The sequence below is a fragment of the Oncorhynchus mykiss genome, chromosome 18 (genome assembly GCF_057628025.1).
Source record: "Oncorhynchus mykiss isolate SJ-2025 chromosome 18, ASM5762802v1, whole genome shotgun sequence".
NCBI classification, from domain to species: domain Eukaryota; kingdom Metazoa; phylum Chordata; class Actinopteri; order Salmoniformes; family Salmonidae; genus Oncorhynchus; species Oncorhynchus mykiss.
The window spans coordinates 15,502,764-15,517,500 of NC_143039.1; the positions used below are offsets into that span (position 1 = coordinate 15,502,764).

General features: G+C 46.3%; 1 protein-coding gene across 1 annotated transcript in view; it reads right to left on the reverse strand.

Annotated features, from left to right (window-relative positions):
• Positions 1-14,737, reverse strand: part of dmd (dystrophin) — a 462,454-nt gene that overhangs the window by 169,619 nt on the left and 278,098 nt on the right. Inside the window, exons 34-35 of the mRNA XM_090209468.1 lie at positions 13,509-13,756; positions 8,425-8,605 (exon numbers count right to left, since the gene is read on the reverse strand). Coding sequence (XP_090065594.1) covers positions 8,425-8,605; positions 13,509-13,756 — 429 coding nt within the window. The remainder of the gene's footprint in view (positions 1-8,424; positions 8,606-13,508; positions 13,757-14,737) is intronic.

Consider the following 14,737-nt stretch of genomic DNA (forward strand, 5'->3'; position numbering starts at 1 on the left):
GTATGTTAATGTTTTGTTTGTATTTCCTGTTTGTTTGTTGAGGGGGCAGCCATGTATGAAAATGGAGAACGCTAAAGGGGAAGTGGTCGAATCGTTATTCTACTTTATGTGAACGCTTTAGTGATCAAAGTAATTATCAGGACTCCTGGCCAGTGAGACACAGGAGGTTGGTGGCACCTTAATTGAGGAGGATGGGTTCGTGGTAATGACTGGAGCGGAATCCGTGGAACGGTATCAAATACATCAAACACATGGTTTCCATGGTTTCCAGGTGATTTAAACCCTTCCATTCCGCAAGTGAACATGAGAGAGAATGTGTGTGTTCGTGTGTGAGGATGGTTGAGCTGCAGTGAGGTAGTGAAAGGAGAACATAGTAGCTGTAATCACAATCACTGTTCCCTATAGGGGCAAACACTGAAATGTTCCTTGATGATAGTTGTACCACACAACCTGCCACTTACCAACATACTGAAATACACTCACATTTGCACCCAAACACACAACACACACTAGCACACATACACTCCTCTCCAGCTGCTTTTCCACCCCCCGAAGCACACACACACACACACACACACACACACACACACATAACAAGATGGCGCCGACAGAGATGGTCGCCTCGCTTCGCGTTCTTAGGAAACTATGCAGTATTTAGTTTGTTTAATGTATTATTTCTTACATTGTTACTCCAGGAAATCTTACGTTTTATTACATACAGCCGGGAAGAACTATTGGATATAAGAGCAACGTCAACTTACCAACATTACGACCAGGAATATTGACTTCCTCTGTTTGGACCACCACCCAGGACAATGGATCGGATCCCAGTAGGCGACCCAAAACAACGGCGCCGCAGAAAGGGCAGACGGAGCGGCCTCCTGGTCAGGCTCCGTAGACGGGCACATCGCTCACCGCTCCCGAGTTTACTACTCGCCAATATTCAGTCTCTTGACAACAAGGTAGACAAAATTCGAGCAAGGGTTGCCTTCCAGAGAGACATCAGAGATTGCAACATTCTCTGCTTTACGGAAACATGGCTCACTGGGGATACGTTATCAGAGTCAGTACAGCCACCCGGTTTCTTCATGCATCGCGCCGACAGACACAAACATCTCTCAGGTAAGAAGAAGGGCCTTGTGATTAACGAGTCGTGGTGTGATCATAACAACATACAGGAACTCAAGTGCTTTTGTTCATCTGACCTAGAATTCCTTACATTCAAATGCCGACGGCGTTATCTACCAAGAGAATTCTCTTTGATTATAATCACAGCCGTGTTTATCCCCCAAAGGCAGACAGCTTGACCGCCGTGAAATAACTTTATTGGACTCTATGTAAACTGGAAACCATATATCCTGAGGCAGCATTTATTGTAGCTGGGGGTTTTAACAAAGCCAATCTGAAAACAAGGCTCCCTAAATTCTATCAGCATATCGAATGCACGACCTGGGCTGGCAGCATTCTGGATCATTGCTACTCTAACTTCTAGCATACAAAGCCCTCCCTCGCCCTCCTTTTGGCAAATCTGACCATGACTCCATTTTGTTGCTCCCAGCCTAATAGACAGAAACTAAAACAGGAAACGCCCGTGCTCAGATCTGTTCAACGCTGGTCTGACCAATCGGATTCCACGCTTCAAGATTCCTCTGATCACGTGGACTGGGATATGTTCCGGATAGCCTCAGACAACAACATTGATGCATACGCTGATTCGGTGAGCGAGTTTATTAGCAAGTGCATCGGTGATGTTGTACCCACGGTGACTATTAAAACCTTCCCCAACCAGAAACCGTGGATTGATGGCAGCATTCGTGCAAACTGAAAGTGCGAACCACTGCTTTTAACCAGGGCAAGATGACCGGAAACATGACCGAATACAAACAGTGCAGCTATTCCCTCCGCAAGGTAATCAAACAAGCTAAGCGTCAGTATGGAGACAAAGTAGAGTCACAATTCAACGGCTCAGACACGAGACGTATGTGGCAGGATCTACAGTCAATCACGGATTACATAAAGAAAACCAGCCCCGTCATAGACACCGACATCTTGCTTCCAGACAAATATAAACAATTTCTTTGCTTGCTTTGAGGACAATACAGTGCAACTGACACTGCCCGCTACCAAAAGCTGCGGGCTCTCCTTCACCGCAGCCAACGTGAGTAAAACATTTAAACGCGTTAACCCTCGCAAGGCTGCAGGCCCAGACGGCATCCCCAGCCGCGCCCTCAGAGCATGCGCAGACCAGCTGGCTGGTGTGTTTACGGACATATTCAATCGCTCCCTATCCCAGTCTGCTGTTCCCACATGCTTCAAGAGGGCCACCATTGTTCCTGTTCCCAAGAAAGCTACGGTAACTGAGCTAAATGACTACCGCCCCATTGCACTCACTTCTGTCATCATGAAGTGCTTTGAGAGACTAGTCAAGGATCATATCACCTCCACCTTACCTGACACCACTCCAATTTCCTTACCGCCCCAATAGGTCCACAGACGACGCAATCACAACCACACTGCACACTGCCCTAACCCATCTGGACAAGAGGAATACCTATGTGAGAATGCTGTTCATTGATTACAGCTCAGCATTTAACTCCATACTACCTCCAAACTCTCAGACGCCCGCCCTGTGCAACTGGGTGCTGGACTTTCTGACGGGTCGTCCCCAGGTGGTGAGGATAGGAAACAACGTCTCCACCCCGTTGGTCCTCAACACTGGGGTGCGTTCTCAGCCCTCTCCAACTCAATCATCAAGTTTGCAGACGACACTACCGTGGTAGGCTTGATTACCAACAACGACGAGACGGCCTACAGGGAGGAGGTGAAGGCCCTCGGAGTGTGTTGTCAGAAAAATAACCTCACACTCAACGTCAACGAAACAAAGGAGATGGTTGTGGACTTCAGGAGAGGGATCACAGCAGAGGGAACACCCCCCTATCCACATCGACGAGACCGCAGTGGAGAAGATGGAAAGTTTTAAGTTCCTCGGCGTACACATCACGGACAAAATGAAATGGTCCACCCACACAGACAGCGTGGTGAAGAAGGCGCAGCAGCCGAGGAGCAACAGCGCCTCTTCAACCTCAGGAGGCTGAAGAAATTTGGCTTGTCACTGAAAACACTCACAAACTTTTACAGATGCACAATCGAGAGCATCCTGTCGGGCTGTATCACAGCCTGGTACGGCAACTTCTCCGCCCACAACCGTAAGGCTCTCCAGAGGGTAGTGAGGTCTGCACAACGCATCACCGGGGGCAATCTACCTGCCCTCCAGGACACCTACAGCACCCGATGTCACAGGAAGGCCAAAAAGATCATCAAGGACAACAACCACCCGAGCCACTGCCTGTTCACCCCGCTTTCATCCAGAAGGCAAGGTCAGCACAGGTGCATCAAAACTGGGACCGCGAGACTGAAAAACAGCTTCTATCTCAAGGCCCTCAGACTGTTAAACAGCCATCACTAACATTGAGTGGCTGCTGCCAACATACTGACTCAAATCTCTAGCCACTTTAGTAATTAAAAATTGGATGTAATAAATGTATCACTAGTCACTTTAAACAATGTAACTTTATATAATGTTTACATACCCTACATTACTCATCTCATATGTATATACTGTAGTCTATACCATCTACTGCATCTTGCTTACGCTGCACGGCCATCGCTCATCCATATATTTATATGTACGTATTCTTATTCATTCCTTTACACTTGTGTGTGTAAATGTAGATGTAGATGTTGTGAAATTGCTAGATTACTTGTTAGATATTACTGCATGGTCGGAACTAGAAGCACACAAGCATTTCGCTACACTATCATTAACATCTGCTGACCATGTGTATGTGACCAATAACATCTGCTGACCGTGTGTATGTGACCAATAACATCTGCTAACCGTGTATGTGACCAATAACATCTGCTAACCATGTGTATGTGACCAATAACATCTGCTAACCGTGTGTATGTGACCAATAACATCTGCTAACCATGTGTATGTGACCAATAACATCTGCTAACCGTGTGTATGTGACCAATAACATCTGCTAACCATGTGTATGTGACCAATAACATCTGCTGACCGTGTGTATGTGACCAATAACATCTGCTAACCGTGTATGTGACCAATAACATCTGCTAACCATGTGTATGTGACCAATAACATCTGCTAACCGTGTGTATGTGACCAATAACATCTGCTAACCATGTGTATGTGACCAATAACATCTGCTAACCGTGTGTATGTGACCAATAACATCTGCTAACCATGTGTATGTGACCAATAACATCTGCTAACCATGTGTATGTGACCAATAACATCTGCTAACCGTGTGTATGTGACCAATAACATCTGCTGACCATGTGTATGTGACCAATAACATCTGCTAACCGTGTGTATGTGACCAATAACATCTGCTAACCATGAGTATGTGACCAATAACATCTGCTAACCATGTATGTGACCAATAACATCTGCTAACCATGTGTATGTGACCAATAACATCTGCTAACCGTGTGTATGTGACCAATAACATCTGCTAACCATGTATGTGACCAATAACATCTGCTGACCATGTGTATGTGACCAATAACATCTGCTGACCATGTGTATGTGACCAATAACATCTGCTAACCATGTGTATGTGACCAATAACATCTGCTAACCATGTGTATGTGACCAATAACATCTGCTAACCATGTGTATGTGACCAATAAAAATGTATTTGATACAGACACACTTTGAACTTAAAATGTCATTGAGCATACATTCGGCATATTTCTATTTCCTGTGAGTACAGGACCCATGTGAGTACTGTTAATACACTTTCTATAATTCACCCCTCTGTGTTCATATTACTGCTCTCTGATAAGCCCATTCTCATACACACACACACGCACACGCACACACACACACAGCAGCTGAACCAGCCAGCTCCCTCTCTCCCTCTCTGACATCCACTCTACATATGGAGATGAGAACAAACTGTCCTGCTGTGTTCTGCGTCCTACTCTCTAAAACATCCTCCTCCTCTCTAAAACATCCTCCTCCTCTCTAAAACATCCTCCTCCTCTCTAAGATACCCTCCTCCTCTCTAAGATACCCTCCTCTCCTCTAAAGTACCCTCCTCTCCTCTAAAACATCCTCCTCTCCTCTAAAACATCCTCCTCTCCTCTAAAACACCCTCCTCTCCTCTAAAATACCATCCTCTCCTCTAAAATACCCTCCTCTCCACTAAAACATCCTCCTCTCCTCTAAAACATCCTCCTCCTCTCTAAAACTTCCTCCTCCTCTCTAAAACATCCTCCTCCTCTCTAAAATACCCTCCTCTCCTCTAAGATACCCTCCTCTCCTCTAAAATACCCTCCTCTCCTCTAAAATATCCTCCTCTCCTCTAAAATACCCTCCTCTCCTCTAAAACATCCTCCTCCTCTCTAAAATACCCTCCTCTCCTCTAAAATATCCTCCTCCTCTCTAAAATATCATCTTCTTCTCTAAAATACCCTCCTCTCCTCTAAAACATCCTCCTCTCCTCTAAAACATCCTCCTCTCCTCTAAAATATCCTCCTCCTCTCTAAAATACCCTCCTCTCCTCTAAAATATCCTCCTCTCCTCTAAAACATCCTCCTCTCCTCTAAAACATCCTCCTGTCCTCTAAAATACCCTCCTCTCCTCTAAAATATCCTCCTCTCCTCTAAAACATCCTCCTCTCCTCTAAAACATCCTCCTCTCCTCTAAAACATCCTCCTCTCCTCTAAAACATCCTCCTCTCCTCTAAAATACCCTCCTCTCCTCTAAAACATCCTCCTCTCCTCTAAAATAACCTCCTCTCCTCCTCCTCTAAAATATCCCGCTCTACTCTAAAATAACCTCCTCTCCTTGTCTCCTCTAAAAAATTCTCCTCCCCTCTAAAATATCATCCTCTTTTCTCTCTGTCGCACGTGCCACAGCACTTACCTCCCCCAAACCCAAACCTATTAATCCATAACCCTCACCTATTAACACCTAACCCTCACCTATTAACCCCTAACCCTCACCTATTAACCTCTAACCCTCACCTATTAACCTCTAACCTCACCTATTAACCTCTAACCTCACCTATTAACCCCTAACCCTCACCTATTAACCTCTAACCCTCACCTATTAACCTCTAACCCTCACCTATTAACCCCTAACCCTAACCCTCACCTATTAACCTCTAACCCTCACCTATTAACCCCTAATCCTCACCTATTAACCCCAAACCCTCACCTCTTAACCCCTAACCCTCACCTGTTAACCCCTAACCCTCCCCTATTAACCCCTAACCCTCACCTGTTAACCCCTAACCCTCACCTATTAACCCCAAACCCTCACCTGTTAACCCCTAACCCTCACCTGTTAACCCCAAACCCTCACCTGTTAACCCCTAACCCTCACCTATTAACCCCTAACCCTCACCTGTTAACCCCTAACCCTCACCTATTAACCCCTAACCCTCACCTATTAACCCCTAACCCTCACCTATTAACCCCTAACCCTCACCTGTTAACCCCTAACCCTCACCTATTAACCCCTAACCCTCACCTGTTAACCCCTAACCCTCCCCTATTAACCCCTAACCCTCACCTGTTAACCCCTAACCCTAACCCTCACCTGTTAACCCCTAACCCTAACCCTCCCCTGTTAACCCCTAACCCTCACCTATTAACCCCTAACCCTCACCTATTAACCCCTAACCCTCACCTATTAACCCCTAACCCTCACCTGTTAACCCCTAACCCTCACCTATTAACCCCTAACCCTCACCTGTTAACCCCTAACCCTCCCCTATTAACCCCTAACCCTCCCCTATTAACCCCTAACCCTCCCCTGTTAACCCCTAACCCTCACCTGTTAACCCCTAACCCTCACCTGTTAACCCCTAACCCTCCCCTATTAACCCCTAACCCTCCCCTATTAACCCCTAACCCTCACCTATTAACCCCTAACCCTCACCTGTTAACCCCTAACCCTCCCCTGTTAACCCCTAACCCTCCCCTATTAACCCCTAACCCTCCCCTGTTAACCCCTAACCCTAACCCTCACCTATTAACCCCTAACCCTCCCCTGTTAACCCCTAACCCTCACCTGTTAACCCCTAACCCTCACCTGTTAACCCCTAACCCTCCCCTATTAACCCCTAACCCTCCCCTATTAACCCCTAACCCTCACCTATTAACCCCTAACCCTCACCTGTTAACCCCTAACCCTCCCCTGTTAACCCCTAACCCTCACCTATTAACCCCTAACCCTCCCCTGTTAACCCCTAACCCTCCCCTATTAACCCCTAACCCTCACCTGTTAACCCTAACCCTAACCCTAACCCTAACCCCTAACCCTCCCCTATTAACCCCTAACCCTCCCCTATTAACCCCTAACCCTCCCCTATTAACCCCTAACCCTCCCCTATTAACCCCTAACCCTCCCCTGTTAACCCCTAACCCTCCCCTGTTAACCCCTAACCCTCACCTATTAACCCCTAACCCTCCCCTATTAACCCCTAACCCTCCCCTATTAACCCCTAACCCTAACCCTCCCCTATTAACCCATAACCCTCCCCTGTTAACCCCTAACCCTCACCTACTAACCCCTAACCCTCCCCTATTAACCCCTAACCCTCCCCTATTAACCCCTAACCCTCACCTGTTAACCCTAACCCTAACCCTAACCCCTAACCCTCCCCTATTAACCCCTAACCCTCCCCTATTAACCCCTAACCCTCCCCTATTAACCCCTAACCCTCCCCTGTTAACCCCTAACCCTCCCCTGTTAACCCCTAACCCTCACCTATTAACCCCTAACCCTCCCCTATTAACCCCTAACCCTCCCCTATTAACCCCTAACCCTAACCCCAACCCTAACCCCTAACCCTCCCCTGTTAACCCTTAACCCTCCCCTATTAACCCCTAACCCTCCCCTGTTAACCCCTAACCCTCACCTATTAACACCTAACCCTCACCTATTAACCCCTAACCCTCACCTATTAACCTCTAACCCTCACCTATTAACCTCTAACCCTCACCTATTAACCCCTAATCCTCACCTATTAACCCCTAACCCTCACCTGTTAACCCCTAACCCTCACCTGTTAACCCCTAACCCTCACCTATTAACCCCTAACCCTCACCTATTAACCCCTAACCCTCACCTGTTAACCCCTAACCCTCACCTGTTAACCCCTAACCCTCCCCTATTAACCCCTAACCCTCACCTGTTAACCCCTAACCCTCACCTGTTAACCCCAAACCCTCACCTATTAACCCCTAACCCTCACCTATTAACCCCTAACAATCAGAAGTTGACTAGGTGTGGTGTGCTTTTCCTCTTCCCTCATGACCCCTCTCTGTGTTCCTGTGTGTAAGTGCACGCCTGCATTGTGTTTGTGTTCTGCTCCATATTCTCACCCAGCACCAGCTGTCTCTCTCGGGCCTGGAGCTCATCCAGGACCTGCTGGTGATGCTGTGTGAAGTCAGTGATGTCTGCATCGAAGAAGACAGGAGCATTCTCCTTCTCCCTCAGTGCCTTCAGCTTCTCTTTTAGCAGGTTGACCTGGGGCTCCAGAGAGGAGAAACGAGCTATCTCCTCCTGGGGGGGAGAGAGGAGGGGGGGGGGGGGAATAGGGAGAGGAGAGAGAGGGGAGGAGGAGAGGGTTGGGAGAAGAGGGGAGAGAGGGAGGGAGGGGAGGGGAGGAGAGGGGAGGAGAGGGGAAGAGGGAGAGGAGGTAGGGGGTTGGGAGAAGAGGTGGGAGAGGGGGGAGGAAGTTGAGGGGGAGGAGATGATGAGGAGGGAAGAAAGGGTGAGGAGGAGTGAAAGGAAAAAAAAGAGAGTGAGACAGAGACAGATCAGCAGAAAGCAAGAGAAAAAAGACAGGAAGACAGGACGAGAGGACGACAGGAAGAGAGGACGACAGGAAGAGAGGAAGACAGGAAGAGAGTAAGACAGGAAGAGAGGAAGACAGGAAGAGATGAAGACAGGAAGAGAGGAAGACAGGAAGACAGGGAGAGAGGATGATATGAAGACAGGAAGAGAAGAGAGACCAGAAACGTTTGACACAAGTTAAACAATTTAAAGGCAATGCTACCAAATACTAATTGAGTGTATGCTAACTTCTGGCCCACTGGGAATGTGATGAAAGAAATAAAAGCTGAAATAAATCATTCTGTCTACTATTATTCTGATATTTCACATTCTTAAAATGAAGTAGTGATCCTAACTGACCTAAAACAGGGAATTGTTACTAGGATTAAATATCAGGAATTGTGAAAAACTGAGTTTAAATGTATTTGGCTATGGTGTATGTAAACTTCCAACTTCAACTGTATATATAAATAATCAGATAGTGTCTTAGTACCCTAGTCTAATCTATCAGAGGGGGTCATAGTACCCTAGTCTAATCTATCAGAGGGGGACTTAGTACCCTAGTCTAATCTATCAGAGGGGGTCTTAGTACCCAAGTCTAATATATCAGAGGGGTCTTAGTACCCTAGTCTAATCTATCAGAGGGGGACTTAGTATCCTAGTCTAATCTATCAGAGGGGGACTTAGTATCCTAGTCTAATCTACCAGAGGGGGTCTTAGTACCCTAGTCTAATCTATCAGAGGGGGACTTAGTATCCTAGTCTAATCTACCAGAGGGAGTCTTAGTACCCTAGTCTAATCTACCAGAGGGAGTCTTAGTACCCTAGTCTAATCTACCAGAGGGAGTCTTAGAACCCTAGTCTAATATATCAGAGGGGGTCATAGTATCCTAGTCTAATCTATCAGAGGGGGTCTTAGTATCCAAGTCTAATCTATCAGAGGGGGTCATAGTATCCTAGTCTAATCTATCAGAGGGGGTCTTAGTACCCTAGTCTAATCTATCAGAGGGGGACTTAGTATCCTAGTCTAATCTACCAGAGGGAGTCTTAGTACCCTAGTCTAATCTATCAGAGGGGGTCTTAGTACCCTAGTCTAATCTATCAGAGGGGGTCTTAGTACCCAAGTCTAATATATCAGAGGGGGTCTTAGTACCCTAGTCTAATCTATCAGAGGGGGACTTAGTATCCTAGTCTAATCTACCAGAGGGAGTCTTAGTACCCTAGTCTAATCTACCAGAGGGAGTCTTAGTACCCTAGTCTAATCTACCAGAGGGAGTCTTAGAACCCTAGTCTAATATATCAGAGGGGGTCATAGTATCCTAGTCTAATCTATCAGAGGGGGTCTTAGTACCCTAGTCTAATCTATCAGAGGGGGTCTTAGTACCCAAGTCTAATATATCAGAGGGGGTCTTAGTACCCTAGTCTAATCTATCAGAGGGGGACTTAGTATCCTAGTCTAATCTACCAGAGGGAGTCTTAGTACCCTAGTCTAATCTACCAGAGGGAGTCTTAGTACCCTAGTCTAATCTACCAGAGGGAGTCTTAGAACCCTAGTCTAATATATCAGAGGGGGTCATAGTATCCTAGTCTAATCTATCAGAGGGGGTCTTAGTATCCAAGTCTAATCTATCAGAGGGGGTCATAGTATCCTAGTCTAATCTATCAGAGGGGGTCTTAGTACCCTAGTCTAATCTATCAGAGGGGGACTTAGTATCCTAGTCTAATCTACCAGAGGGAGTCTTAGTACCCTAGTCTAATCTATCAGAGGGGGTCTTAGTACCCAAGTCTAATATATCAGAGGGGTCTTAGTACCCAAGTCTAATATATCAGAGGGGGTCTTAGTACCCTAGTCTAATCTATCAGAGGGGGTCATAGTATCCTAGTCTAATCTATCAGAGGGGGTCTTAGTATCCAAGTCTAATCTATCAGAGGGGGTCATAGTATCCTAGTCTAATCTATCAGAGGGGGTCTTAGTACCCTAGTCTAATCTATCAGAGGGGGACTTAGTATCCTAGTCTAATCTACCAGAGGGAGTCTTAGTACCCTAGTCTAATCTATCAGAGGGGGTCTTAGTACCCAAGTCTAATATATCAGAGGGGTCTTAGTACCCAAGTCTAATATATCAGAGGGGGTCTTAGTACCCTAGTCTAATCTATCAGAGGGGGTCATAGTATCCTAGTCTAATCTACCAGAGGGGGTCTTAGTACCATAGTCTAATCTACCAGAGGGGGTCTTAGTACCCTAGTCTAATCTATCAGAGGGGGTCTTAGTATCCAAGTCTAATCTATCAGAGGGGGTCATAGTATCCTAGTCTAATCTATCAGAGGGGGTCTTAGTACCCTAGTCTAATCTATCAGAGGGGGTCATAGTATCCAAGTCTAATCTATCAGAGGGGGTCTTAGTACCCTAGTCTAATCTATCAGAGGGGGTCTTAGTACCCAAGTCTAATATATCAGAGGGGTCTTAGTACCCAAGTCTAATATATCAGAGGGGGTCTTAGTACCCTAGTCTAATCTATCAGAGGGCGTCTTAGTACCCTAGTCTAATCTATCAGAGGGGGTCTTAGTACCCTAGTCTAATCTATCAGAGGGGGTCTTAGTACCCAAGTCTAATATATCAGAGGGGGTCTTAGTACCCTAGTCTAATCTATCAGAGGGGGTCTTAGTACCCTAGTCTAATCTACCAGAGGGGGTCTTAGTATCCTAGTCTAATATATCAGAGGGGGTCTTAGTACCCTAGTCTAATATATCAGAGGGGGTCTTAGTACCCTAGTCTAATCTACCAGAGGGGGTCTTAGTACCCTAGTCTAATCTACCAGAGGGGGTCTTAGTACCCTAGTCTAATATATCAGAGGGGGTCTTAGTACCCTAGTCTAATATATCAGAGGGGGTCTTAGTACCCTAGTCTAATCTACCAGAGGGGGTCTTAGTACCCTAGTCTAATATATCAGAGGGGGTCTTAGTACCCAAGTCTAATATATCAGAGGGGTCTTAGTACCCAAGTCTAATATATCAGAGGGGGTCTTAGTACCCTAGTCTAATATATCAGAGGGGGTCTTAGTACCCTAGTCTAATCTACCAGAGGGGGTCTTAGTACCCTAGTCTAATATATCAGAGGGGGTCTTAGTACCCTAGTCTAATCTACCAGAGGGGGTCTTAGTACCCTAGTCTAATATATCAGAGGGGGTCTTAGTATCCAAGTCTAATATATCAGAGGGGGTCTTAGTATCCTAGTCTAATCTACCAGAGGGGGTCTTAGTACCCTAGTCTAATATATCAGAGGGGGTCTTAGTATCCTAGTCTAATCTACCAGAGGGGGTCTTAGTACCCTAGTCTAATATATCAGAGGGGGTCTTAGTACCCTAGTCTAATATATCAGAGGGGGTCTTAGTACCCTAGTCTAATCTACCAGAGGGGGTCTTAGTACCCTAGTCTAATCTACCAGAGGGGGTCTTAGTACCCTAGTCTAATCTATCAGAGGGGGTCTTAGTACCCTAGTCTAATATATCAGAGGGGGTCTTAGTACCCTAGTCTAATCTACCAGAGGGGGTCTTAGTACCCTAGTCTAATATATCAGAGTCTACACAATACATGAACATCTCATTACAGCTTTGTGCTGTTCTGCTGTTATTATGAGCCATTCAATACAAAATAGTCAAATGTAGATTTTATTACAATTAAATATTCATGGCAAACCTTCCCAGTGGCAATGCGTTTTCTCTGTGGTGAATACAGAACAGAGAATATTGTTGTATGAATACTGAACGACACTGTATGAAGTGTTTCCCCTACGATGGAGGGGAGGGGTGGGGTCTTCCTGGGGTCTTTCTATGGAGGGGAGGGGTGGGGTCTTCCTATGGAGCGGAGGGGTGGGGTCTTCCTGGGGTCTTCCTATGGAGGGGAGGGGTGGGGTCTTCCTGGGGTCTTCCTATGGAACGGAGGGGTGGGGTCTTCCTGGGGTCTTCCTATGGAGCGGAGGGGTGGGGTCTTCCTGGGGTCTTCCTATGGAGGGGAGGGGTGGGGTCTTCATATGGAGCGGAGGGGTGTGGTCTTCCTAGGGTCTTCCTATGGAGGGAGGGGTGGGGTCTTCCTATGGAGCGGAGGGGTGGGCAGTGTGCACATAGCCTGTCTTCTCTTGAGAGCCAGGTCTGTATTCAGCGGCCTTTCTCAATAGCAAGGCTATGCTCACTGAGTCTGTACATAGTCAAAGCTTTCCTTAAGTTTGGGTCATTCACAGTGGTCAGCTATTCTGCCACTGTGTACTCTCTGTTTAGGGCCAAATAGCATTCTAGTTTGCTCTGTTTTTTTGTTAATTCTTCCTAATGTGTCAAGTAATTATCTTTTTGTTTTCTCATGATTTGGTTGGGTCTAATTGTGCTGCTGTCCTAGGGCTCTGTGGGGTGTGTTTGTGTTTGTGAACAGAGCCCCAGGACCAGCTTGCTTAGGGGACTCTTCTCCAGGTTCATCTCTCTGTAGGTGATGGCTTTATTATGGAAGGTTTGGGAATCACTTCCTTTTAGGGAGTTATAGAATTTAACGGCTCTTTTCTGGATTTTGATAATTAGTGGGTATCGGCCTAATTCTGCATGCCCTCCCTCCACAGACACTACACCTTTCCCCCCCACTCCTCACCCTGCAGCGCTCCAGTTGATGCTTCAGAGGTTCAGGCTCTGAGGCCGGTGGCTGCTGGACCTTCAGCCAGTTCTCAGAGTTGACCACAGCTTGCTCCAGTTGGTGCCATAGGTTATAGAAGGCCAGGATCTTGCTCTGGTAGGCCAGCCACTCCAGCCTCTCAGCCAGCAGGGCACAGAACCCATCCCAGCGAGTGTTGAGCTCCTCGGCTGCTTTCTGGATGTCATCAGCCCTCCTACTACCACCCTCTGGAGGGACAGACACAACAGGACAGATGTTACAGTCAATGACTCATCTATCCACCTGTCCGTCAGTCTGTCTGTCCGTCTATCTATCTGCAGAGCCTTCAGAAAGTGTTCACACCCCTTCACTTATTCCACATTTTGTTGTGTTACAGCCTGAATTTAAAATGGATTAAATAGATTTTTTTCTCTCACCTGTCTACACACCATACCCCATAATGACATCACAATACCCCATAATGACATCACAATACCCCATAATGACATCACAATACCCCCTAATGACATCACAATACCCCATAATGACATCACAATACCCCCTAATGACATCACAATACCCCATAATGACATCACAATACCCCATAATGACATCACAATACCCCATAATGACATCACAATACCCCCTAATGACATCACAATACCCCATAATGACATCCCAATACCCCATAATGACATCACAATACCCCATAATGACATCACAATACCCCATAATGACATCACAATACCCCATAATGACATCACAATACCCCATAATGACATCACAATACCCCATAATGACATCCCAATAACCCATAATGACATCACAATAACCCATAATGACAAAGTGAAAACATGCTTTTAGAAATGTTTGCAAATTTCTTAAACATGTAATACATAAATATCTCATTATCTGATTATTCTTACACTTCTTATCGTCCCAGAATAGGTTCCTTGTTAATCCTTAGGCCCTTATTGCGCCAATACTGGGATAAACACTGTACCATGTAGGAGAGACCTTGTCTCTGTCTTATGGAGCTGCTCCAACCGTCCAGAAGACCACTGAATCTCCCTGGGTTTCCAATGGGAACAGTATCTCCCTGGGTTTCCAATGGGAACAGTATCTCCCTGGGTTTCCAATGGGAACAGTATCTCCCTGGAATCAGACTCTAACTCGGGCTTCAGTAAGTCTGTCAATCTTCATACATCATTGTTAGAGGAGCTACGTTC